General features: G+C 45.7%; 1 protein-coding gene across 2 annotated transcripts in view; it reads right to left on the bottom strand.

Annotated features, from left to right (window-relative positions):
• Positions 1–5,184: 5,184 nt before the first annotated feature.
• Positions 5,185–27,730, bottom strand: part of TSPAN32 (tetraspanin 32) — a 28,982-nt gene continuing 6,436 nt past the window's right edge. For both annotated transcript variants that reach the window (XM_068683450.1, XM_068683451.1), the window contains exons 7-11: positions 23,315–23,389; positions 11,489–11,590; positions 10,652–10,744; positions 8,981–9,064; positions 5,185–7,122 (exon numbers count right to left, since the gene is read on the bottom strand). In XM_068683450.1, the coding sequence (XP_068539551.1) occupies positions 7,027–7,122; positions 8,981–9,064; positions 10,652–10,744; positions 11,489–11,590; positions 23,315–23,389 (450 nt within the window). In that variant the 3' untranslated portion in view covers positions 5,185–7,026. The remainder of the gene's footprint in view (positions 7,123–8,980; positions 9,065–10,651; positions 10,745–11,488; positions 11,591–23,314; positions 23,390–27,730) is intronic.

Raw genomic sequence — 27,730 nt, 5'->3', positions numbered from 1 at the left:
AAATCCTTTGTCTCTTAACCCTATTCACTCATGCAGCCTAACCAACGAAGCCAGAGGCTCACAAGGCACATAGCTGCTAGCCCAAATTATCAGAATGATCCCTCATCCCGTGCAGCTCCTGCCCGTTGATCCAGAGGATAACAGCAGGATCCCAAAGTCTCTCCCTCGCTGCAGCACAGGACCCCAACACACCTTTTTTCTGCCAAAACTGTGAATGTTCCCCTAAACAAATGTGCAGTTTGTGGCAGGGAGAGGAAGGAACCAGCTGCAGGCCGATAAGGCCTTTGGTGGCAGCACACTGAGCTCTGGAGGTTATAAGGCCAAAAAGGATGCTCAAATCACATCTGGGTGCTGGAGAGCTGGTGGCCTGAGCTGCAATCACTGCCACAAAGTTGGCATTGAAGCTTCCTTCGGGGAGCTTGGGTTTCCTGGAGGGCATGGGGGTGCCACTGTTGCTTTTTTCTTGCTTTCTTCCTTTTATTTTTTTCATATGGAAAGTGGCAAACGATGAACAAAACTTCTCATGCGCTCCAAAAACTGTATTAATGAACAATTCAGCTCAGAGCTAAGGCAGTCCTGTTTCTGGGATGCTTGTAGGCCTGAGCCATCTGCTTCCTCTGGCTCAGGCTGGAGGCTCACAGCCCCCATCTCCTACATTGCCCAGCTCTGGGCTGACACCCACTGTATCCAAACCTGGCTGCCCCAGCAAAGTCCCTGCAAAGTCCCCTCCACAACTCCCCAGTGGGAAAGAATTTCAACCTTTGTCCACATATTCCTTTGCAGAGCGTTTCCCCAGCTTATATGTCGGTTCAGATGTTGCATATTTCTCATGCCATACTGCTGGCCCGACAGACCTTAGAGGACCAGAAACGTGTTTCCAAGTTTCCCAGCAGCGTTACCAGCTCTTTGTGAAGAGGCTGTTGTGGAAGTAAAACTAATTTGCACAGTAAGGGTGCACGGGTCACATGTGGGTAAGGAGTGCAGGTGCTGTGGGTCAGGCTGGGGATTTCCCTCTCTTGGAGGAAGGGTTAAAGTCAGGTTTTCTGCAGGGCACTATGCTAACACAGATTTGTTTACCCAAAAGGCAAGCCTGTGAAGGAGTTACCTAACTTACAAAGACTGCAGAAAGCTTAAAATCAGGGCCTAAACAGAGGTGAAGAAGAAGTAAAACAGGCCTCAAAGTCCAAAAAACCCCGCCCCTTCCCCCAAGAGCAGCCATTTAAATGTGCTTTCACAATTGTGGTTTGGAGTAAAGCAGTAGAGGCCAGAGATGCTCACAGTGTTTGTCCTCCATCTGCTGGGCTTTTTTTTTTTTTTTTTTCCCTTCTCTTTTTGACAGTTTCTAAAAGTCAGTGTCAATTTTGTGGATTTTAGCACAGCCAACACCCATGGAGTGACTCACGGGGGCCCGTTAAAGCAAGGCCATGGCTGAGCTGCCTCCCAGCCCTTACCACGAGGATGCCAGGAGCCCCGTCCCTGTGTATCCCAGCCAGCTTCTCCAGGGGAGATGCCTACCAGCTCTTTGAGCAGCTCTGTGTTAGAAAAACCCTGGTTGTGCTTTCCAAACAGCAGCGGTGGCCTTTGGCTAAAAGAAGAGTGATGGTGAAGGTGCTCGGGCATCACCTCCCCACTTCGTACACATGGCTAGAAAGCCGGTTATGAGGGCGTGAAATAATTAACATCAATGCTGGCTCTACAAACACACACTGAGGACCTGTCCAGGGCCAGCAGGAGATGTGGGGGAGAAGATGGGAGTCCCTCATCCTCCGGGGACCATGGGGCCTCCAGCCACGCAGTGTGCTGTGCTGGTGGATGAGCTCTTGACGTAAGTACCTGGCAGTCCTCCCTGTGCCCTCCTCCAGCACAAAGATGATGCAAAAAGGTCTGGCTATACACCATGAAGATAAAATAAGTGCTTTTTTATGAGGTATCCTGGTTAGCTGTTAATCACTGCCTCTTATTTTCTGTGCCAATTATGAAAGAAATAGCCCACGTTTCAACTTTACCTACCGCATTAGAAAAACAAACAAACAAAAAACCAACTACACAGCAGCATCACCAAAAATCTTTAAGTAGAGATGCATGCAAAGGAATTGTACAGCACAGAAATTCACCCTGCAGGAGGCTAATAGTCCCATGTAACATGTGGGACTGATGGTAACATCAGGATGACTTCCTAGGCAGCCAACAGTTCTGTTTTTCCAAGGTGATGAGAGCAAGTGGCCTTGCCTGCAGTGACAGGGAGCTCTGTCATCTCAGGGAGTTCCCCTCTCGTGACATTTAGCTGCAGGTCATTATCCAGTTTCTAGATAGTGGGAGATCATGTGGGGAAACAGCAGAGCTCGCCCTGGAGGTGAAAGCAAAGAGCAAGGGAGATGACTTGCTTCCTATTTTTTTTTATATCTGCTTTCCCAGCCAAGGAGCAGAAGGGCAAGTGTGCACAGCACCAGGGACGCAGCCAGCACTTACATTTTCAGCAGAAAAAATAAATAACGTCAAGAATCTCACCCACGCAGCTAAAGAGTCATCTCCAGGAAATCTTTTTGGGGATATCCTGGTGCCTGCTCATCTCAAGGCAAACTGGAAAATTCCTGATCTGCAAATTCAGCCCAAGCCCCACGGCAGCAGGAGGGGGGTTGTGTTTTGGGCAGGGGACGAGGCAAGCAGAAACCTGTAGCTGTGCCTGAAGTTTCTGTTTCTAATAAACTCAACAACCAGTGCCAGTCCATGCAGCCTCTCTGCCATCTTTAAATATTTACATCAATGTGTCTGTGGCAATGGCCAGGTTATACAAAGAGGAGGAGGTGCTGGGGAAGCTCCTGGTACTGTCGGCTGCCAGGGCTGGGTCTGATGCAAGTGGAGGAGCTGTTTCCAGAAGGCACCAGTGGTGAACACGAGAAAGCAAACCCAAGCAGGTTTCTCAATCCAGCACAGACATTTCCTTTTCTTTACCAGCATGTCTGAGAGGGCTGAGCTGGGCTTTGCTGTGAGACGCGATGCAGGAAAGCGAGAGCCCAGCTCAGCAGCGCAGCTCAGGGAGCTGCTGTTGTGTCATCAATGTATAATTCATTAGCAGGTGAATAAAGGCTGGAATAGCTTGTTGCTGATATAACGCGGCTAAAAAGAAAATGAATGTGTCTGCCAGCAAGCTGGTGCACTTCAGGGTTAAACAACAGCAGCGTTTAGTGATGCTAAGGAGAGCAAGGGGGGGATTTGCCTTAGAAGGATGCACACAAACTAAGGGAAGGCTGCAGCTGGAGCTTGGGCAGAGCCCTCTTGCTAAATAAGTTTAGCAGAAATAGAGATGCTTAGAACCACTGTTTTGCCTTGGCAGGAGATGGCTTCCTTACCACACGAACTGCAGAGAAGTCCACCCAGGTTAAGGCTTCAGAAGGATTTGCTCAGTAGTATAGCTTGCTCTGGGTGCGAATCAGGGTTGTACAAAAAAAGGAAAATTTCATTTCAGTGCAAACTGATGCTGTCACTAGGGCAGCTCATATATATAGAGGCCAGGCTGCCATTGTCCAACTGACAATAGTAGAACTAATTGCTGGAGCATAATTGGCAATTAATTGAAGCACAATCCAACAGTTAACTTTATTATTTGTTTGTTTATTTATGTATTCATTTTGTATCACCTATGCCTAGATAACCAGGGATTTCTCTCCTATCTGAGAGAAATCTCAGATAAAAATCTCAGATAAAAAAGTCTGAGCATTGAGGTGTGTACCACAACCAGGTTCCCCTCATGCCAACCCCAGGAAGGCTCACGGGGCCTGCAGGTGTTTTGGTTGCAGGGTTTGTGTCCTTGCTGTTCAGCTCCGTGTTTTATCCTGACAAAACCACTCTCTCGCTCTGCTCAGCACCGGGTAAATCTCTGCAGCACTTACAAATTGCTTCCTGGGGTTTTGCTTTCTTTGTGCAAGAGCTGTAATTTTGCCCATAGCAAGCAGCAAATTCAGGACTTGTAAGTGCAAGCACACTGACTGCAGGGCAGGGAAGTTTTTTTTTTTTTTTTTTTCTCTTGCTGTTGGTGCAGCTATTAAAAAACCCTTGACACCTGCCCTCCTCACAGCTTCCACCGAGGCATTCCTGGATGGTGCCATTTTTCTAGCTGTGAACAAAATGATAACACTGCACTTCCGTGCAGTAAGTTTTGATCACAGTTTCTAAAAACAAGGAGTTGAAGGTTATCTGCCTTCCTGCTCCTTAGTCTCCCTTCCTATCCCTCATCCCATGCTAGGGATGTCCAAGTGGGTACTTCTACCCCTGGGACAAGAAATAGTACACTTGCAGCCTGTGTCTTGTTGGGCAGAACCGACTGCTCTCTGGGCATTTAGCTTCCCTTGTGCAATGGCTCGGTGTTTGTCATGTTCTCCTCCCTGCTGCCACTATGGCAGAAGTCATTACAGAGGTGTGGAAGCAGCGGCAATGTTCATTCACACCTCCAGGCAAGTGCTGGCCACTTGCTGCTCCTCCAGATGAAGTTTTGGGGAAGGGGATACTGCAGCCTTTCAGGCTTCTTTATCATGCGTGCGCTCCTTCCATCCATAACCACCCCTTCACATTAAAAATGGGCCTGGGGTGGGCTGTTAGTGGTAACGGTGGTAAAGTTTTAACAGAGATCTTTCCTACTAGGCTTTAGAGTTGACGAGGTAGCCCCTCCTGGTAAAACTGCATTATTTGCTCACTCCCCTGTGGTGTTTGTTTTTTTTTGTTTGTTTGTTTTGTACAACAGAACTTCATCAGCTGTCCAGCCAGCAGAGAGCAGTGGACAAGGCCTGCCTACATGGAATTTAAAATAGAAGCAAAGCCCAAAATAAAACCAAGAACCTTTCTGCCAGGTGGCAAGGGAAACCTTAGCAAGTTCTTTTATAGAAATACCTTGCTCTTTCCTTGTTGCTTCTATGTGTCCTTAGGCTTTTTTCCTTACCCATGCTTGCATTACTCCAGAGGTGGCTGAGGGTCAGATAAGGGTGGTGACAAACACCAGAGGATGGGTGGCTCCGCCAGGCAGGTTCCTTGTGGAGGAACACGTGGTCATCTCCATCTTCAGTGCTAAGGCAAGTGCCAGCTGCATGGGGAATATCTCCCCCCAGCACTGAATGACTTACTGACGGCAGCCTATTATACAACCGAGCGCAATGGCAGGCTTCGTGCCGAAAAATAGAAGGAATGACAGCCTTTTGCAAGAATTTCCTTTTTATTGAAGCAAGCAGAAGTCACGTGAGCTGCCAGCTGGCCTGAGGAATGACAGCAGCAGTAACCTGGACAATAAGAGCCAGAGCTCACAATGGAGATTGTCTCTCTCTGGAGAGTGATGCACATCAGAAAACATATTGTATGCACACACGCATGTATCTGAATCGCTTCCCAGTGCTAGCAAGTGGCTACGTTTACATGTGCAGCTACTAGGCGAAGCATATTACTTCTAAATCCCTGCTAGACAAAGGTGTGTTGGTGACTGTCAGGAGATAGCTGGTGACACTTTGGATCACTTTGAACTTGATCCTGCTTCCAAAGTCAGCAGTGAAGCTCCGCTCATGCCAAGGGAGCGGGATTAGGAGTGATAGCTCTCCTCCCTCAATGCCTTTCCTTCCACTGCAAGATATTTGCAACCGTGCTAGAAGGCTAACCAGGCGAGGGAAGATGCTGTAGGCTGTACTGCTGTTTTCACGTGTGTAGCAGTCCTGAATATCAGCATGGGGCTTTCCTCTTTTATCTCACTGAGATTACCTCATTTTATTCAATCAAGACAATCCCAATTACCACTTACTCTTTTTTTTTTTGTGGCTAAAACCCACAATGAAGGAGAGGGCTGAAAGCTGGTGTTGGTTCAAACAGACATTTTCCATAGCCACAGTTCGCAGCAGATTTTCCAGCTAAATCTATTGCAGTGGTGGTTTTCATCTCAGAAGCAGCTCTGTCTCCTTGCAATGAGGGCAAAGCACACCGGGGAGCCATCATTTTAGCAAGGCTGAGAAGCTGAGATTTTCAGTTGGTTGAGGCTTTTCAAATTTCTGCTTATTGTTGATAAGGAGATGTAAAGAGGAAGTGGACATTGTCTTGTTTGACCTGGCTGAAGATCAGTCCACTTCTCTCAGATTTAAACACAAGCCCTGTATATATTTAATATCAAAGCCTTTTTGTATTTCACAGCAGCGTGGTAGGTCAGTGAAGCTAGAGAAACACAAAGTTAAGGCAGTGTGGTTGAATGTGCCGGTATGAAATCAGTGCGGTACCTAGGAGGCTGACCAAATCCTAACAATTTTAAAAATGATGCATATCACATCAAAAAGGGGAGTAACAGAGGGATGTGTCCTTATTCTGTCTGGTTGTTTCAAAACACAGGCACTACTTTTTTCTTTTTTTTTCTCCCTAATTTCCACCACAAGCTCCAACAATACTTTATAGGGAAAAAAAAAGAATCAATGGTGGTTGGATACCTACATACTCCAGGGATAACTCAAAACTTGCCCTAAGTCAATAATTAGCAGTGTTCCAGTTAGGAGAGCACATTTCCCTTCAGCAGTGCCACGCTCTGTGTCCATGTATTTGCTGATAGTGAACCAGTCCCAGGCTATGGTCCAAAGCTATCACCCTAGAAAGGTCACATCTTTTGGGGTCACACAGAACAGTGCAAGAAAAGTTTGGTTTAGCACTGTGATTCTGGCTGGGCTTTCCTTTCCGGATGTATCCAAAGGGGCTGTGTGTGTCCTGCTTGTGGAGCTATACCCTGCACTGCACCTGGTGAGGCGATCTGCATCTCCGAGCCCAGGTGCGCCTTGGTCCTCATCCATTTTCGGTAAAGCTGCCCTTCCACTGAGCATCACCCGTGCTGACCAGCTCAGGAGTGCGCAAGGGTGAGTGATGCAGGAGGGGAAAATGTGCAACATGAGCAGTGGTGACACCCATCCCTCCACCTGTCCCCACACAGTGCCTTCCCAGGTGATTTTGGGGAGGTCTTCAGGTGTCTTCCTGCACCAAGCTCGCTCTACCTTGTAGGGAAGCCCAGGAGAGGAGTTTCTACCTTGCCCGCAGGATGTATTTGCCTTTCCGGTCCAGGTTGTTGCTGAAGTGGATGTAGAACCAGAGGAATGAAGTCAGAACCATCCCGTAAACCTAAAAGGAAATAAATGAAATGAGCAAACAGTTAAATACTGAACCAATGATGATGCTCCCTCTGCATGAATAAGGGATCATAAGAGTTGCCTGCTAGTCTGCTTGGCACTTCTGAACTTGTTATGTATGAAAATATCAAATTTTTCTTGAAGGAGCTGTTTTCCACTGAAATGGTGAACACCAATTCCAACACAAGATAGGGGGGAAAAAAACATGCCGTTAAAGCATCTGATTGGAATTAGCACAGCATGGCTCAAACTCTGTCCTAAAAATATCCAAAAGTGAGAAGAAGCCAGGAAATTCAGACTTCAAACTCCTGCCACAAAACATTCCTCCACGCAAACATACATCTCTCATAATAGCCTTTTGTATAAATAACAGAGAAAAAAAACTTCATGCCTTGTTTGGAGTAAAAAAAATAAAATCAACAAAAAACAAAAGGCCACCACGTGCACACTGCGAGGACAATATGCTTCCTTTGTACTGCAGCTTTCTGATGGGTCCATCACCCTGTGCAGTGGTGGTTGGTCACGTATCAAGATTTACACAGGCAGCTTATCAAAGGTGAGGATGCTGGGGGAAGCGTTATGAGGGCTGCAAAGCCCTCTGAAAGCTTGCCTTATTGTGCAAGCTGAGCACAGCTTGATGGGGCACATCTGTGCACGTCGTGGTGCTGGCCAGAGGGACGGGGACACAAGAGCAGCTGTACCAGCCACCAGGTTTTCCTTTGCATCCTGCCATCACAATAGCCAACCTTGCAGCGAGACTTCCTCTAATGTACGCTTCAAAGACTTTCTTGCATTATCTGGCTATAGCATCAAGTTCCAGGGAAAAAATATAGAAGTGCTCCTACTTTTGTCTGGGTAGAGCTGAAGTGAAATTTCTTCTACAGCCAATGAAAATTAGGAAATGACACCAAATACCCATATGTGGCTTTGCATTACACATCAGCTATGTGTCCCAAAGATTTTCTAAGCAAGAGCTCAGCTGCACTAAGATCCAATGAAGCTTTAATGCTACAATTCTGTCTGCAAGTACGTAATTCCATCTAAGTAGAAATATACCTGTGCCATTGCCTGATGGCTTTCTGCATTTACTATGAGCAGTACAAAAAAAGTTTTTGTTCCTCTGGCTTTTCTTGAGATAGGGAAAAATCTTCTAACCCATATTGGGCCGAGGTGGACACAAGCACTGAAACAATCCCTAAATACACACTGGTTGGGAAAAATTGCCCTGTCTGGGGAGTAGTGTGGAGATATCAGAGCAGACCAAACCTAATTTCATGGTTAAGAAACAAGGCTTGTACTCTTTTCTGGCATGTTTTACTACACATGCAGGGCCTTGTACAGGGGTAATTACAGTGGGTGGACCTAGGAGCAGGCCTGTTTTAATTAGGGGCTCTCTACAGCTCTCAACGCACTGTCCCCACACAACCACTGAGCACCCTCACCACCTTCTGCAGTAGGAGCATGTCCTTTTCTGCAGCATTTCAGGTTTTCCTTCACCAGAGAGGCACCGAGCTGCCTGGCAGATGGAGCTTTGTGGGCCTCCTACCCCACCTTCAAGACCTGCGCCAGGTGACAGCTCCTCTAGCTTGCAGGGGAGGACACGCCAAAACATCTGCAAGGATAAAATGCAGAAACCTCTCCCCATTCCTTGCTGACATGATGAGTTTGGGGCAGAAAAACTAATAACCAAGACTATGTATTTCCTAATTTCCAAGGCGAAGTCCACTACCACTTGTTTCCCTGCTACTGATCTCCAAAAATCATCCCAAATCCTAGCATCCTGGGGCTAATTCAGAATGTGATTCCCCTGCCTCTTGGGGCCAGACACGAGAAGGAATATGCGCAGTTACCGTGAAGCAGATGGTGGTGCCCAGGAGCATGGAGACAAGGTCCATGTGCTTCTTCAGGAAGCCCTGGATCTCTTGTAGGCAGTCCTGGGAAGAGAGAGACACCCCTTGCAGCACAGCAGGAGCTTGGGAGGCGTCCATCCCCCTAATAGCAATTGCTGTGACCCCAGGTAGAAAGAGAGGGATCACAGAATATCTGAGTTGGAAGGGACCCACAAGGATCATCGAGTCCAACTCCCAGGTCCCCAGAGGACCACCAGGGATGCAACAATGCACTGCAAGATAAACACATGCAGTATATTTTCCATCACTAAAATGTGCCTATGATTTTCTTACCACGACTCAGAGCGTAGAGGATGTGTGCATGCACAGTTAAGTGTGGTCATACACAAATGTTCCCCACCCCAATGGAAAATGGATGGAGTGAAATGAAAAGATGGAAAAGCAGAGTTTGCCATAAAGCTGCTTGTGTTCCCCAAAGGTACTAGCAAACAGCTCCATACTGCAAGGTGTCACCAGCATTAATATATATGAGTGGTAAGCATGCCTGCAACCTCACTGAAATTCAGTGGGTGCTAGCCAAGAGAGCCATTTCAGAAATGCAAAAGCCTGCCCTTGATTAAGCGATTTGCAGAGCGAGGTAGAAGTGCTCACAGCCCCACAGCGTCAGTGCCAGAGCAAATGCACTGCAGCTACCAAATGCTGCAGGTCCCCAACTGCAAGTCACATCCTCACATCCTCCTCTCTGCTAAATGCAAACCATTAGCAGAGGCGAACTAATGCCCATGCATGGTGCCCAGGTCTGATTTCATCTTTCTTCCTCTTCTCCGAGCTGCTGCCCACCCCCACTTTGAGATTGTTTTTTCCAGGAGGTGGCTGGAAACCAGGGGTTGAGGCATGCTTCTGCATCACAGGGTTGCGTTAGCCTCTGATGTAACACGGATGTTTCTTCATAGCTGTAGCAACGTGGTTTTGTTTTACCTAAGGACAATGTATGGTATGATGCTTGCAGCTTCAGCTACGCCAGCTAATTTGGCTACTCCCATAGAAAAAAGCATACAAGAGATTTGCCTGGAGTATGAAGATTGCATTACACCTTCACTGCATACAGTCCCGTACTGGTGGCTTCTCCATCACTTCACTGGAATGCTGGACAGGAGAGAAATCCAGTCTACACAGTGCAGCTGCTGCTGGACAAAATTATCCTACTTTATGAGTTCCTCCTTTTAAGTTTTAATACCTGACTAATGCCCACAGAAGAGGGAAATAGAGTTATCATGTGCACCTTCAGCATTTGCTGTTAGCAGAACACCTTTTAGGTCTCAGAAGCTAGCACCACACAGACAAGCCCAAGAGCTTTTTGAGGTCAGACACATGCCTGTGGTATCACATCATCTCCACACAGGTAGAAGATACAGAAAAGGCTGGAAAGAAGCAACAGGCTGCAAGAACAAGTGTTTTGGAGGCTTTCTTGGGCTGCAAAGCAAACTGCCCCTAGAGACACCTTCCTGTTTCTGGTTAACACAAAGAAACAAAGAAAAACCTAACCTACAACAACCAAACCACAAAAAGGTCGTAACTTCATAACTCTGGCTTAAGCATAAAAAACAGTAAGATTTTAAGCAGTCCATGAGTAGTAGCACAGTGGGAGAGTGGAATAAGCTTTGTGCTTACCTGCCCGGCAGCCTGTGCCTGGCTGGGAGGACACGTATTATGCTCAACGGCAGCCGTGTCCCCGAATGGGGAGTGTTTCCCACAGCACAGGAACTGGAAGAGAGGAATAGAGTTTCATGGAAGAAAAGGAACAAAGCAGGTAGGCATGCAATTGGTAATTTCTGCAATGGAAATTAAACTCAGGAAAAAAAATGAGGACTGTTTTTCCATCAGTTAAAGTGGCTAAAGTAAGAAGGGGATGAAGTTGGGTGGTTCTCCTTGCCAAGGGTGGCTTTGGACATGCTGCTCCACAACCCTGCAGCAAGCACTGATGTTCCTGGTCACGACTCTGAGGGCCATGGCTGTCATGGTAATGAGAAACATTTGTCCTTTTCTGTGTCTTGAGATGCCTGGATGAAAGCAGCTTTGGAAAGTGCTTGTTACAACAAATTAAGAAAACAGAAAAACAGAGGGAGCTGCATGGGAGAAGCCTGGAAACAGGTGAGCAGACCTGACCTTCCCACCCAGCCCTGCTGCAGGCCACAAGCTCACTGCCCAAGCAGGTCCAGCTGCAGGAGGAGACGCACAGCAAAGCGCCGGCTGAGACAGGCAATATGTACCAGCTATGGCACAAAAACTTTGAAAATTTTGTACCAGAGAGATGCTCAAGTAGGTGGCCCTTGGATAATCCAGGTGGGAAGGGGAAAGACTTCACAACTGACTGGAGCCTCTGCTTCCCAAGATAAAACAGTTTTACAGCATTTGTGAAGCATAGCCAGGCACCAGCCACAGCCTGCTGAAACCAACGGGAAGATGCTCCAGGACAAGGCTGTCTGCAAAGGCTGGAAGATAACTTACTGCTTCGTGGATGGCATTCAGCTCGTGCCTCCTGAAGCTGGAGACGTTCCTCCTCACCTCCTCGTACACAAGGTCGTACACGTCCATCATGCTGTCTTCCACCTGCGACAGAAGCAGACGTATGTAAAGGTCTCTCCCAGGCATATTGCTAGATGAGTTGTGCAGCTACTGAACCACTGCCACACAGCAGCAGCTGCTGTATGACCCACCATGCACCAAGGGGCACCCACAACATGGTGAGTCCCACCATGAGCTGTGATGCTGTAAGTGTACCACTTTCTGCTACATGTCACTTCAAGGTCTCACCTGCTGATGGCTGGAGCTTCTGGCCAGTTTGGGAGTTGGTGTCAAAGAGGAACATGGGTGCCTCTGACCTACATGCCTCCAAGCCCCCCCATGTCCTGCCAAGCAGTGATGACACCAACTCCTTGTTCTGACAAGGGACTGTGAGGACAAGTATTGCCACCCTGAGATGCTCAAATACAAAGGCAAGAGCTCGTCAGATGGATAGTGTCATCCCAGTGACAGAGGATTTCCTCTGAACTGAGCCAGAAGAAGTAACGGGGTGACTCAGCGGTGAATCAGATCCTAAATATTTACTAAAATTGTGAGAACTCGCAGCTTGACAAATCCCAGCCCACTCCTGCTGCTTGGGTTTCAATGGAAAAATATGACAATTACATTTAGTGCCTGGAGTAAAAAAACAAAAAAAAAAAAACAACAAAAAAAACACAACAGAACACCTATTTCTTCCATTCATTTTCCCCTCGTTTCCATATCCATGTTAATTTGAATGGGTCTGAAGGCAATGCTTGGCTTTCAGAGCAGAAAGGCAATCTGCGAGACATACAGAGTGGAGTGGGTGGCTGCATGGGGAGGAATGAGGGCTCTTGGAGCAAAGCCACCACTCAGAGAGGCTTTTAAGTTAAGTCTTAAGGGGCTGCACTAGAAATTACTCTAGGGGAAAAAAATTACAGCACAATGTGCCGGCCTCTGAACATCTTGGGAGTGAAAGCAGGGCTGTTTGAGGTGATTTATAGCCATTACTGCAATATCGTTCTGTCCCACCTCGTTGTCCAAAAGGCAATGACTGACAAGGAAAGGGAGAGAGGGAGGCTGAGGAGATTACCTGCATCAGACTCAGCTCCATGTCACCAGGGATAAATTTAAGCACCATGTCTTTAGGAGATATTCCAAAGCTATCAACAGGAATAGCAGCGGGGAGGGTTGGAGGTTTCTAAGGGTGATCATACACCTGCATGTCCACCAGAGCTAGCAGGTGATGAGCCATAATCCCACCACCAGATCAGGGGTTGCTCAACATGCAGCAAAGCTTCCATCCATCGGGATGCTTCTCTGCATGTCAGAGGGCAACCAGACAGTGAGGCAGGAGCAATCTGGTAGCTTTAATGAGGGAGCTCCAGCAATGGGCAGGGCACAGAGATGCTGAGCCAAGGTGCATCAGACCTTAATGTCAAGGTCCATACCACTGAGCTGTCCCACACAGGTGAGGAGGAAGGGCAGGTACTGGAGTAAAATGAGATTACTGGTGGATGTGTGCACCATCCTGCTTCTGAGCAAATCTTAAACCCCAATAAAAAGCAAAACATCTAAACTTGTCTAAGTTCTAGTGGGCCATGAAGCAGCTTTCCAGCAGCAGCAATTAAATAAATGGATTCAGTAAAAAAAGTTTCCACTTCCACTGAAGAACTGGATTGAGAATAATGAAAAAGAATAATATTTCAGCCTCCTCTTGTGGCCTTGTGTTGCTGAGGAAGGAACAGGAGCAGAGCAGCCTGCTTCTTAACCCACAAAGTTATCAGCTGCTTATGAATATCCCAACTCCCATCTACGTTGCAGGAATACAACTACTCTGTGTTATAACTACATACACACAGATCAAGGGAAGTTAATAGTGCTACATGTGCAATTTTGCCTTTTCATATTTACTATTACCCCCAGACACTGAGGTTTCCCTTAAGAGGCCTACATTTGGATTTTATGTACTTTTTTTTTTTCTTTCCCCAAGAGGGTTCAAGTGACTTGATAGCACAGGTTCAAACAATCACAAGATTATGCTCCTGCTTACCCTAATCTCTCACACAGATTTATCTTTGGACAAGGGTCTCTGAAACAGCAAAGCAAACAGCGTTTGAAAGCAATCCATAAGTTTAACGTCAAAAGTTTGCTGAGACCTGAGCCAGGAAATATTGGGACACGTAATTTTAAGCCCCCTGCCTTGGCTGGGCATATTCCCCAAAACCTCACAAAAATACTCCTTTGGCTGCAGCGAGCATTGGGCCAGATCTGGCCACTTTATAACTGTACTCAAACCACAGGTAAGATGAGACTTCACCCAGTGATATTTCATCTGCAAAGACCACTGCAGAGTCCAGGCCCTCGTTACTGCTAATAGCAACAGGAGAGTAAGGGAGGGACTCTTTGTTAGGGAGTGTAGCGATAGGTCAAGGGGGAATGGCTTTCAACTAAAAAAGAGTAGATTTGGGTTAGATATAAAGAAGAAATTATTTACTCAGGGTGGTGAGGCCCTGGTGCAGGCTGCCAAGAGAAACTGTGAAGGCCCCATCCCTAAGGGTGCCCAAGGCCAGGCTGGATGGGGCTGAGGGCAACCTGGGCTGGTGGGAGATGTCCTGCCCATGGCAGGGTGTTAGAATTAGATGATTGTTAAGGTCCCTTCCAAGCCAAACTGTTCTGTGATTGTACACACTCCCTGCTGTAAATAGCATGTACTCTCCCCTGCAGTATCTGTGCAGTGAGCGGTGCAGCTGTGCACAGTACTTCACAGAAAGCAATCTGACAAAAGTCATTCCCAAAAAGAGACTTCTTATTTTAGGTGCACCATGATGATGCCAAGTGTTTTCGCCACAGCTGTTTGAAGGAAGGGGGGCAATGGGAGAAGACTGAAGGAACAAGATTCCCATAAAAAAAAACCATGGCAGAAAACTATTCCTACCCTAAGAAACAACAAGGGAGGAATTCGCCACCAGACACTCCTCACAGTTGTCTCGACTACAGCAGTGGTGATGATGATGAGGGAAGCGTACTCTCCAGACACATTAAGACTACTGGAGACTTAAATTACACAGTATTTCTGAGCTCACTTAGGAGCTGGATTCTTAGTTATTTACTGAATTTTCGTTTTCCCAAGCAGCCTCCAAGAAGTTAAAGCACAAAGGATTAAATGGAAAATGTTTTATAGCAATAATTTCCTTTTAAGACGTGTGTCTAGGCAAGCATGAGAGTACAATTTGCCGATTAGTTGTTCTCAGCACTTCTATCTAGCAATTACATCTAGCGTTTATATCCAGCATTTATATCCAGCTATTATCTGAATACACTATTCAGATCATAGTAAGGGAACATCAAAGTACAAAGCTTTTTTTTTTTTTTCTTTCTTTTTTTTTTTTTTAAAAAAAAAAAAAGTGCTTTGACTGGAGTTCCTCCACATCATCTTCCTGATTTTTGCTAGAATCATTGGATGCTGGAAGGGAAAGTTGTTGTCTTCTAGCAACGTAGAAATTTGTTTGCAAAGATTACTGCAGAGAGCTTTCCAGTTTAAATATTTCAGTGGTGTATGTAAAGTCCTAAATCTCCGTATATCAGTGGCTGTTCCTTCTCTGAAGGAAACTGTGCCATGGAGCATATGAGGGGGCTGGTTTAACAAGAGGAGACAGCAAAAGGTTGTACTTATGAGACATCATCCTAGCAACTTTTCTGCCTGGGATGGGGTTACACTTGTGCTCAGAGCTGCAGCCAAGCTCTGAAGTCATGCATGGCAGCATATACTAAGGCCAAAAGGGCATGCAGCCTCATGCATGCCTAATGATGTAAAAAATAATTAAAAACCAAAAGCATGAGAGAGTCAGCAGATGGTTTCATGACCTAGCCTTTTTTTTTTTTTTGCAACACGGCTTATTTTGTTCATGAGGCACAAATTCATCCCTAAAGTTTCCTGGGAGCTGGGACATAACACAGTGAAGAGCTTGAGTACTTCTTTGCTCTGTACCAAATTGCCATCCTCAATAGATTCCCATCGCACACTCCAATGAAGGGCAACTTTCAGTCTATCACCTCACAATAACTGCTTTTTTTTTTCCTGTTTCTTGCACCATGTGTTGGAGGATAAAAAAAAATTGATCAGGGTGCTTTTTCTCCCATTTAAGCAACCGGATGCTTGTTAAGTTTGAGTGGTTATGCTGATACTGTCAGTAACACGTTAAGAAAGCCACAGCTGTGCCTCATCCCTTAACTCAGGCAGCAGTTAGCATGTGATGGATGGGTGGATAGATGCAGCTGCAGAAGAGGAAATCTGTCTGGGCTTCTCCTCGCGAGGTCTTATGCCCCCACTACACATTAGTACCACGATGGCCACATGGATTTTCCTGTTCCCAGTGACATGCTGCTGATTTTTTGCATGGTTCAAAACTAGTTAGCTTGCACACTGAGGCCTGTTGCTGGAGGGGTATTTCTGGGCAAAGGTCTCCCTTGCAAAGAGAATGTACCTCCAGTGCTCGTCAGTACGAAAAAACAACAGGGAAAGCTGAAAATGGAGCATCAGCTGGGCTTTGGCTTGACAAAAACCTCCAGGTTAAGTGGTATGGAGGTTGCACCTTACAGTAATTCTTTTCCTGGAAGAAGCTTGGCAAAATGTAGCAGCTCTATATTAGTGAAATAATTGCTGTCTCTCATTTCTGTCTGCATTCCTTAATGAAACATTTAGGGGTGATAGAGATGAGTTAGTGGATACAATAAATGGAAAAACACCACTGAGATTGATGTGGGTGACTCCAAGTGATTTAATAGAATAGCACTTTTCACTTAAAGTAAAAGAAAGAAGGAATTTTGAGATTGTTCATCATCCTCTAAATCCTTTATGCCCCCCAAGAAGAAGAATTTATGATTGCAAGAAGGCATTTACTCTGTTGAAACCACTTCTGTTCTTGCCTTTGGCTATTAGAAACTAAAATAAATTTCACTTTTTTCCTCCAAGAGAGAAATTCACAATTTTGCCTCGTTATTCACGAAAAGAGATTATTTTTTACCCTGTAACTGTACTTGGAACAGATACGTGTGACAAGGAGATCAGTATTCAGATCTGATTCCTTTGCAAGCAAGAGATGTCAATGAACGCCCCTCTACACATACACTTCTCTAACAGCATGTCAGCTCCCTTCCTCTGCTTCAGGCTTCATCAAGTCAGTCAATCCCAGATGCAGAAATCCTGCCAGCACTGCAAACCAGAGCAGCCTTGCAGCCCCTGCCTCCAAAACCTGCATAAGATCAGGTGCTGCTCCCCTCTGATGTCAGCAATCACTAGAGACCACTGATGCAAAGAGAGCAGGGTGATCCAAGTGAGACTTTCAGCCAAGTCATTTTCATGTTTTCTTTTGATATATACATATACATATATAATTTTGTATTGTTGTAAATGTGTTATTATTTTTTAAATAACTCATGGATTTTCCTTTTCTTGCAGGTTTTGGGACAGGAACAGGCAGCCCCTGTCTTTTGGTGCATCACTGAGGGTTATGCAAACAGAGAAGGGAGCAAAAGCCATCGTGAAATAACAAAGCAGGAGAAGCAAAGCCTTACAAAGCTATTTCTCTCCAATTCCAGCACTGCCTCCTGTTTTGAATCAGTTGCACAAGGAGCTGATGAAAGTGCTGACCTGTTTCACTGCTTCCCTCCCGCCTCAGTGCTGCCTTCCCGAAAGACAGATGCAGACAATGCTTCTCCAGGGGCACAAACTAGCTTTGAACAGCACGGCTGGCCAAAGTGCTCTGGCAGCTGCCAGCTCCCATTACGAGTGACTCACACCTTCCCACAGCTCTGCTCGCTAAATGGAGGAACGCTGCCTGAGTTAGCTGAGCACCAAACCACAAGCCAGGTCTCCCTGCTTGTCATTGAGAACAGCAGATCACATATATGCCTTTATATACACACACACACACATTTCCTTCTCCTTTCAGCTTCTGTCTTACAAACCTCCTCCTCCTTTCTCACCCCCATAGCCCAAACCAGCAGCAGAAGTCCAGCAGGATGAACAGGGCACGTAGCATCCAGCCAGTGTGCAAGGGAACACCACAGCCTCTGTGCTTCTCATGAGCCCAGGAGCATTGGTTTGTGTCTGTGGCAGGGTACCAGATACTTCACAGAAAAGTCCAAAAAATAAAAATAATTAAAAAAAAAAATAAATAGTCAGGTAGTTAATAAACACCAAAAGTTTTTTTTCCCTTAAACCTTCCAGATCTGAGGCTGTACCTCCAATGAGTGACACCAGCCTCAGTGTGTCAAGGTCCTCGTTTCCTTGATTTTGTATATTTGTAGAGCAAAAGAAGTATTTCAGTCCACATTTTATAACAGAACTGCAAAAACAGTGTACTGCCAAGGGCCCACACTGCTTCTTTGTGCTCCCACAGTTCAGATGCTACATCCAACCATCGATGAACCTCCCCAAACTATCATCATACCATCTCTTGCCCGTAGCATGTGAAACCAGTGCCAGTCAAGACTACTTTCCCACTAAAAGTATAGACAAATGCTTTTTTAAAAACTAATTTTACAATTAAAATGTTGTATCAGCACTAGATCCAATCCCCTATGGCCATGTGAAGGTTGGATGTGCCACTTTGTGCTGGGATGTTGAGGACCATCCGAGCACCCTCAGGCACTGTGGCTGATGCTGCTGGAAACAGCATCCCCAGCTCTACCACGGGAAGCAGCAGAAATGGGGCCACACGGGTTCAGAGCCGGGGCAGCGATAAATTATAAAAAGCAAGAGGGTGAGTGCCTGAGCGTCGCGTCAGACAAAGGGCAGCACTGTCTTGCCGTGGGAGTGGGGCATTTGTACATGATGGGAATGCAAATGCTGGGAAAGATTCATGGTATTTAAAAAGGGGGGAGGGTTTTCCCCTATTTATTTACTTATTCCAATTTTGCATGCTTCAGAGACAGGGGAAAAACTCAGTGCTTACGTTAAAACAATTGTGCCTGGTAATATGAATAACATCAGGAGCAAGGAAGACATCTGATTGTTCACATTGTTTTAACAGCAAAATCCCTGCTTTTGGCAAAGGCTCTTGAAAGGCCCCTGTGAACAGCTGCATTCCTGTCCCAGCCCTGCCGCTTCAGGAAGGAATCTGCCTGTGTGCTTTGGTTCTAGCTTCAGAAAGCACCTGAACACACCTCCAGCTGGTGTTTAAGACCAACTGAAATCATGGACTTAATCTTGCATTAAAGCATTTCCTTAGGGTGAGACCATCACCCTGGACCAGACCCTGTAGGAATTTGCCCCAACATAAACTGCTACAAATGACAGAAACAAACAAAAAACCAGATTTTGCTTGCCACCAGAAGAATCTCTACAACACTATTTAAGGAATTACCGGGAAGCATTTCATCACTTCTTGCATAACTGCAGAAACGACACGGATGTGCAAGGACAAGGCAAACTCTGAGTACGTGCAGTCCAGCACAACCCAAAGAGGCTGACACCTTTCTATGCACATGGAGGGAAAGCTGCTGGGGAAACCTCCTTCTGAAATCACCCAGCAACTTGAAAATTAAGAGATTGCCTCATAATTACAGCCAATTCAAAGTTAAGCAACCTTTCGACCAAAAATTACTCAAGAAATTGGCTCTTCACACCAGAAGTGGGGACAGATACACACCAATGCAGGAGGCACAAAGCAGCTGCTTATATTGTCATCTTCTGGCCACTCCACCCTCAGGACAGGATGCTGTGAGATGTTTTGGATACATCAGCATTTTTTTTCCCCTGGCATCTTGTGGCAAATGGAACAGCTCCTCCAGTCCAAACAAGAAGCCTGGCACAACCATATGCACCAGTGCTTAGTTTCAAAATTTCCCTCAAGTCAGGAAATTGTAAATGTATTTGGTTTTAAGCTAACATTTACCTAACAACAAACCCCTGTAATTAGAAGCTCTTCTGCTGCAGAACTCCTTTTGAGCTGCAGTGATTTTATTTCTGCTGATTCACCTTCCCAACCCCAATGGGCTCATGGGGCTCCTGGGAGCACGTACTAAGCTGCTGCAGAGAAAGGGAAAACCAGAATGTGACATGACGTTGAAGCTCCTCTGGCCTTTTCTGCAGCAAAGCACAGAACTAAGCCTCAAACCCATTCTGTATTAGTTAGCAAGAACATCAAAAGCCCTCCTTGTCTATTACAGCAGGGGCTGGGTAAGGCCATGTGCTGCAGACAAAGTCAGATGCACGTTCAACACTCTGTTTTTGGACAAACTGTGTTTTGGGAGCTTCTTCATTCATAACTCCACCACCACCTTTGCTACTCCTCATGAGCTGGGCCAGAGCAGGGACACTGTCTTCCTTTCTGAAGCAGTCACTGTTGCCTGCTAATGACTGCTGATCTCATAGGAACTAAGCTGCGTTGTACACATCAGAGAGACAGGTATAGGATCCAAGACATTATTCTGATTTATTTATTCTTCCCCATTTCATTCACCCTTTTGTGGCCAAACCTACCAGGCAGGCATACATCGGAAAAGGGAACCTTATTTCTCAACAGTAATTCCTATAATTTAATGCAGGGAGATGAATGTGTAGCACCCTCAGAAGACAGCCCAAAGCCCAAAACCCAGTTATTGGCCATGTAGACATGGAGCAAGGGCTAACTACAGTGCTGAACAAAGGATTCAAGTTTTTGTGGCAAGGCACAATAAATCCCGGATTTGTTATTTTTGCACAGCTGGGATAAGCTGTTTTACAAATAAAAACTGGTGACACTGAGTCTGTCTGGAAAGTAGGTAACTTGAAATTAAAAAGCCATGACAGATGTCTGAAATAATTCAATTAGGAGGGATAGAAACCCTGAAAAGCAGTAGAGAATGGGAAATGAGAAAGATTCACATTTTGTTTACAGTGGCGAGGTCTGAGAACAGTGAATATTTACAAATGAATTGTCTTTTTCTCCAGTCCTGCATAGCTTCTCTGCAAGAAGTACTGTAAACAGGTCTCTCAAGAGTCAAAGGCAAGAAGGACATCTTGCTTTTATCATGTTCAAACAACACTTCTATCTACTGCCTCTTGAAAATAACCATCAAAACCCTTTTTCAGCTGGAGATTGGGCTTTTTCATTCTAGCTGGATGATTTTCAGTAAGAGGGTTCTGTTCTATAAAGGATTTTTATTTAATTTTATTTATTTTTTAGATCAAGTGGAATAAAATACTGAGAGCATCTGCTGTGGATCGGAGGATAAGAAACTTCCCAGCTCCTACTTGCAGAAGGAGGGAAGGGCTCATCCCAACAGACTTACAAGATACTGGTGAATTTGACTGATTTCTCCCCATATTACTGCTATTTCTGAAAACATAAACATGCAGGAGGCTGTGTGAGGGCCTCTGGTTTAGTTTTTCTCTTTACTTTGAGAAAATCAGACAAGCAAACTGTTCTATAATGAAACTTCTCAAGCCTTTTGAATCCCCCACCCCACTCAGCAGTCCGTACCACTGCACTGTCTGTCCTGGGGAGGCAGTCACATCTGGCCTTTCTTCTTCACTGGTGAGACAAGTTATCTTTCAAGCCAAGCCAAATTTCCATGTGTTTTGTAAGTGACGTTCCTATAATTAAATCTTTCATAATTTTTAGTCCCTGCTTTTCTTTGCATTTAGCAAGAAGAGAAACCCAAGGGGATCCCCAATGGTATTTTATTTTTTCTGTTGTCAGAAATACTGCTGTTTTTCTATATCTGAAAAGTAAACATTTTGAAACAAAAACAAAAAACATTTTGTCTTGTGAAAACTATTTCTGTTTTGCTTAAAACAAACAATAAAAAATGAGTACTAAAGCTAACCATAACACATGGGTGCATTTATGGGCAGGGCACTCAAAGCAAAAAACAGGATAATGATTTGAAGTAAAAACAGATGTAGCGATTAAAACATTTACAGAGAAAGTCTTTAAATATGTTCAGCGAAGTGTTTTGTTGATTGGTATCATTCTTTAAATATACTCAGCTAAATATTTTGTTAAATGGCACATACCCTTATTCATTCAATATACAACTTTTTCTTGTGGTCTTTTCACAGCCTATTTCACATTTTTGGAGCAAGAATATCTAAACAGCCTGTTCACATAATGCAATTTCCAAAGACCACCCAGACACACTTTCTGCTGCCACTTCTTTGGTAACACCGCTTCTGTTTAAAGCTCTCATTAGAAACCTGTGCAGAAGAAGGAGATTCCCGGCTTGAGGTCTCCCTTTTGTATTGATTGCAAATTATTATTTCCATATTTAAATGCTAGTGTGAAAATGACATATTTTCATAGCTTTGCCTGAAACCAAGGAAAATTTATACAGGGGCTGTAAGAAGACTCTTTGCTATGGATGTCTCAGCTCTGACGGACACTGCTTTAGCCAGGTAAGGGTGGGACCTTTGTGCACAGGTGGTGCTGCAATAGAGATGAACGCTGCTGCTATGCTATCAGTGTTCACCTGACGTTTTCAAAGCAGCTGGACAAATTCATGGAGGAAAAAAAAAAATCCAGAGGACATCACACACAAAAGAACCAGCAGCTCATCTCCAAGTGACAGGCTGTAGGCAGCTGGAAAGCATTGCTCCACACGTGCTGGGTTTTTGTGTTCCTGCCTTTCTGAGATCCAGTGCCTTTGGTCTGACCCTTATTGCAGAGGAACTTCAGCTCCTGGTCAGCTGTGGGCAAGCTTTCTAGAGAGGCAGGAGCTTATCCCTTACTGCTTCCCAGACATTGCCCTTTGGTCTTACAGCCCCACAGGGACAGGATTTTAACCTCCCCACAGGACACCAAACCATTACAACATGGAGTTTCTACGAGCTGTGTTCTGTGGGTCGAGTGTGAGCACAAAGAGGTGCAATTGCAGCAGCCCAAGCACAGACTGAATCTCTGGGGTTTTGGTGGAACTATGCTCCACAAAAAAAAAAAAAAAAAAAAAAAATTAAATCCCAACTCTCTCTCTCTTTTTTTTTTTGAGCATGGGTGGAATTAAGACCAAGAAGCAACAAATTCACCTGAATAGGAAGAGGAGTAAACATGTAAAGCAGATGAAAAGAAATGATATCAACTCAGGAAAGAATTAAAAGTCCAGCCTTCCTGAAGTACTAAGCCCCATCCTGCTGTCACGTAACTTACATCTCCCCATCACCCTTCATCTCCAGCACTATCCAGCTCTCCAGCAGCGAGCTCTGGCGTAACAATTCAGAGACCTGAAAATCCAGCCTCCTGCAGTCTTCTCCTCCAGACCATGCATCCCAGCATGACATCAACCCCAAATGCTGTTTTTCACACTAGCTATTTCACTGTGCCACTGATGCTGGTTAACAGGCACAATTCCTGGGTGTTTCTCATAGATCTCAACAGAGACAGAGACAAACCAAGCAGCCACAACCTTTGAACTGAGGCTCCCAGGTGAAGCTACCAGGAATTAGAGCTGGCTGGAGACTACCTGATATTTGAGACCGAAAAAAAGAAAACTTTCCAAAAGCCAAACACCTTATTTTTCAAAAAATGAAACAGCCATAGCTATTTAAAGCAATATATATATTTCAATTTACCTTCAAGAGAAAACATTTGTCCTGTCTAAGAATTTCTGGGGCCAGCACCCCACAATCCCTTCTCTCCCTTTAAATGACCTATTTCTTGCAGAGGAGGGATGTAACACAACATACATCCTATAGACCTTGATGAGGATGGCTTAATTACCACCAGCTGTCCCTTTTAAAAGGAGAAATTGGTATAAAACCTGCATCTGATGAGAGGCTGCTGGTATTTCCTAGCAGAGGAAGCTTACCTCTGTGCTGTGCGCGTATCTCCAGCAGGCAGCTGGTATCAGCCCGCAGAAGGCCAGAGCGAAGCAGAAAAACCCCTGAGGATAAAGAGAAAATTATTATCAGTTACACTATGGGGAGAAGACATCCATGTGAAAACATGCTAGGAACATATTTAATGTGCTTGTTCAAGCAAGTTTGGTTAAAGTTAGAGCTAAGCATTGCTTTCTCTTGGTATGCTTCATAACTTGTAAGAAATTGGATGCGCAATAGCATGATTCTCCATCAGGAACCCTCTGATTACAACGTGGCCATTTGAAGGGGTTGACCAAAAAAAAAATCACTTGGCTTCCTGTGGAGCAGTTAACCTAATCTGCCTAAACTCCTCTTAAAAATAAATAAATAAATAAATTATGTTTACATGCTCCCCTTCTGAAGCAGAAGCATGTACAAAAATAGCACCTCTCTTGAGGGATCCAATCCCCCATATCTGAAAGTCAGTTGTGGGTTTCAAGGAGGGGAAAACTCTGAAGTCCATAAATGAATAGTCCATAAAGAAGTGGGATGGAGAGCAACCAGTGTTGGGAAAGGAGCCGGACTTTCCCGTGGCCCACATCTCAGCACTGTCAGCTATGTCGGAGCTGCATGGCCACGTTGACCTGCTTAGACAAAAGGATGACAGAAATACAACCAAGGCCAGCAACTGACCCTGGGGAGTCCAAACAATGACAGCAATGACACAGGAGGCAGCTTGACTTTTGTCTTCTTCCCCAGGCTCACAGAGCTGGAAGTCAGACGCGCTGTCTCTTTATTTGAAGAAATTCAGTCCAAAACAAAAAGCCAACCCTGATGTAAACATCAGTGCCTGTTGTGACAGCTGGACCAAAGGATCTTGTTCACATTAAAAAGAAAAAAAGAGTGCCTATAAAATGTTTGAAGGCCAAATGGATTCATCAAATATGAATCCACAGCTTAGTCTGGGAATGGCAAGTGATGATGAATAAGCAGCAGTTTTAAATTATTGCCCTTACAAGCTTTTCCATGAAACTGTCCCTCTTCTAAAAAGGAGTTATGCGTCAGGGGAAAACTACTCATACAACTACAGCTTATTTTGTTTTCTCTCTCTTTTTTTTTTTTTTCTCCCCATCTGAATACTTCAATAATATGACCTAGTTGAAATCGCTTAAAGATTAAATATTTCATGAAATTTTACCAAATGCAAGCTTAAGGGAAGGAAGAAGAGTAACTTTTGCTTAAGAAGTATGGCTTTTTTTTTTTTATTTTTTAAAAAAAGCTGTTAAAAAAAAGAAAGCCTCCATATACTCGAAGAAAGGAAAATGTGTTACTTCAAATCCTGGAAATGTATAAGCACATGCCAGCAGAATGACTTTTCAGATTGTTCCACAATGGAACCAGCCCTGGCATTTTGCTGCCTCTTTACACCACCCTCAGCATAGCAGAGTCAATGTTTTCATCCAATTTAGGACCAAAATCAGGCTTGAAAAAAAAAAAAAATAAAAAAAAATTAAGGTAGATGAAAAACCAACACTGGCAGCAATGGGAAAGCTCTCCCATAACCAAGAGGACCTGCTGTGAACCTGTGAAGTGAGAACCCCAGCATGCAAGTGGCATCACCTGGATTTCTCCCCTTTTACTCTCCCATCCTTCCCACACTTATGACATCCCTCTGGGGCCAGAAAAAACATCAGTATCAAATCCGCTTGCTCATCTTCCCTTCCTCAGCTCCAGTCCACAGTCCTTCAGCATCAGCTCTCCCTTTACTTCTGCCTAGCATCTCTGGGAATAGAGACGCAGCCCCTTGGGGACCTCCAGCCGGTGTAAAGCAATTACACGGCTCCCAGAGCATCTTATAAATGAATCATAGGCTGCTGTCTCCTTTTCCTGGCCAAAAGCACTTTTAGAAGTGCAATTTTCTGATTATATTAGAAGATACTTGGAGGAAAAAGAAAATAAAAATGAAAAGGCAACATGCAGCTTGCACGTGATGTGTGGAGGGGCTCCCTGGAGGAGGACAGCCCCACTGTCATCCTCCGCCATCAGTCCCTCTTTTATGAATGACCTCATTCCCGTCCTCGCTGCAAGGAACAATTCAGCCCCTAGAGACTCAGCAGCATCTGCAGAAATGCTGTGCCATCTCTCGGCGGGCGTAACTTTTAATTCACCCTTTCACACTTACCCTTTGGGTAAAGCAGTCCCTGAGCATCAGCATCCTCCCTGTGCCATGCAGTCAGCAGCATCCCCAGCAGCACCTTGCTGCTGCTTCGGGAGAGCAAAGGGAAAATTATTGGGGCTGAGGGAGGGATGCTCTGGCCCCAGGCGGGCTGGGCAGCTCTGCCAAGCCACCCCCCAGCCAGGGAAGGAGCAGATCTGTGACCTCCCCTGCTCTGGCTGCTTTTTGGTGCCGCTGTGAGAGCTGCCCCCTGCAATAACTCACAGCCCAGGGACGGGGAAGGGGACAGATAATTTCAGATTGCATCCATCAGATTGCAGCCCTCCCTCCCTGCCCCAGTTCACCTAACAGCACGTGGCGTGCTTGCCTTTCCATTTAAGCCTTGCCTGCAGTCTCTGTCTGCAGGAGGAACCCTTCCTCAGCTCCAGCTGAGCGCAGCATCAATGCCTGCTCCTGGGGAGTGCTGTCACACAGATGTGTTACAGCACTATGAAGAGACAAATTCACAGCAAAACCGAGATGCTGAAGTGTGCTGCAGGGTTATCAAGGACCCTTAAAGCACTTGCCTGCAATTACACACCCGGGGGCAGTAAAGCAAACAGCCTGTGCTGTGTGCTGGCTCTGCTGGCACATCACTCAGTGAGAAGCTGGGTTACACTGGGCATCCACCGAGCCTTTTCCACCACAGAAATTGCTTGAAACAGTTGATCCATCCCAAACACTTATTTTGAGTAATTTTTAGGCTGGAAAGTTCAAGTGTGAGAGTTTCAGGTGGGATATTCTGGTTGTTTTCTGCCGCCCCCCACCTCCCTCTCTCCTTGTCTGACCAGCTAACATCACACGGTGCCTTAAATGCTGTCAGAGCCAGTTCCTTTTGTACAAGTAGTGCTAGCAAAATTGCAGTTTTCCTTCCTTTTCCTCCCCTTCAATAGCAGTATGGCCTTCAGAGGCCGTGAGAGCTGCAGGATGTTTACATTCAGGGCTGCCTGCCTGGTGCACCGCATATCACCAAAAAGCAGGACTGCAGCTGGACGAGAGTCAATAAACCCGTCACTGCTCCCCCATTGAAGAGGAGCTCTGGGAATAAAAGTCCAGGATTTTTGAAAGTAATATTTTATCTCTAAGATCTCAGTTGTTCTCCAGGAACCAGCTTCCCTGCAAGCATTGGTGGGTGTGCAGAGGTTTCTGCCTGGGCTGGTGCCGCTGCTGCAGCTATGAGATGAGCTGCTGATTCAACTCATTCTGGTTTCTAACCACCCTGCACCCATCGTTGTCATTAGGACAAAAAGGACTGAAGCCCCTCTTCTGCATATGCAGCCCTCCTGAAGGAGGAGACTGTTCAGAGCCCCACAGGTCTGACTTGTGCTACTCCTGCCCGTGATCACATCCGACCTCAGAGGCTGGCTCTCTGCCTTCATCTCCAGTTTTCACATACAAGATCAAACGTGGGTAGGGACTGGTGGGGAAACCAGCTGCAGGGTAATCCCTGCTGCAAGATATCAACAGCTTTAAAGGGCTGTATGCCAACTTAGAGGTCTAGGAAAAGCTCCCCTATAGAAACCCTGCGATGCAAGTTGTTACCATGCCGGTGAGCTGTTTGTGCAAGGAGGAGCAGTGCAGGAGGTGCTTCAGAGCTCTGCAGGGAGGACAAGCGCACCTTTTCAGCCCTGTCCCAAAGCCAGGAGAAATCCCACAGGATAAACTGGCTGCCCTGGGCTCCTCGACTATTCCCAGGGCTGTCGGCTGCTACCCAGACACGGCTGTGCCTTGCCCAGCGCCAGCTCCCCGGCCCCCCCCAGCGGCCAAAAGGGGCCTGGAGCCGGCAGGAGCAGAAGTGAAGGTGCAGGGGCAAAGCCAGCAGGAGCCTGGAGAAAGCACGTGTTTAAATACCAGCCTCGTGGGAAGCGTGTCACCCCAGCCCCTAGGCACCGATGAGCCAAAATGGGAGCTTTTCTCCCCAGAACTTAACGAAATCGTATGGCTTCCTGCAAAGCAGAGCTTGCACTTCAGTTTATTAATGTTGATACAGTCCAGGCTCAAACACTGCTCAAAAAGTGCATCATAACTGCAATTACTTTGGAAAACAAAACAAAACAACAACAACAAAAAAAACACACCACCATCACCAAAAACCAACAACAAGGTGCATAAAGATGCAATCCTCAGCTGGAGGAGCCCCAAGGGGTCAGGCTAGGCTGCACATTATAAAAAACATCCCCTTGCAGCACAGAGTGGTGTAATGGGATGT

Source organism: Anas acuta, chromosome 5, assembly GCF_963932015.1.
Source record: "Anas acuta chromosome 5, bAnaAcu1.1, whole genome shotgun sequence".
Lineage (NCBI taxonomy): Eukaryota > Metazoa > Chordata > Aves > Anseriformes > Anatidae > Anas > Anas acuta.
Note: the sequence above shows the minus strand (reverse complement) of the source record. Positions and strands in the feature narration are given on the sequence as shown.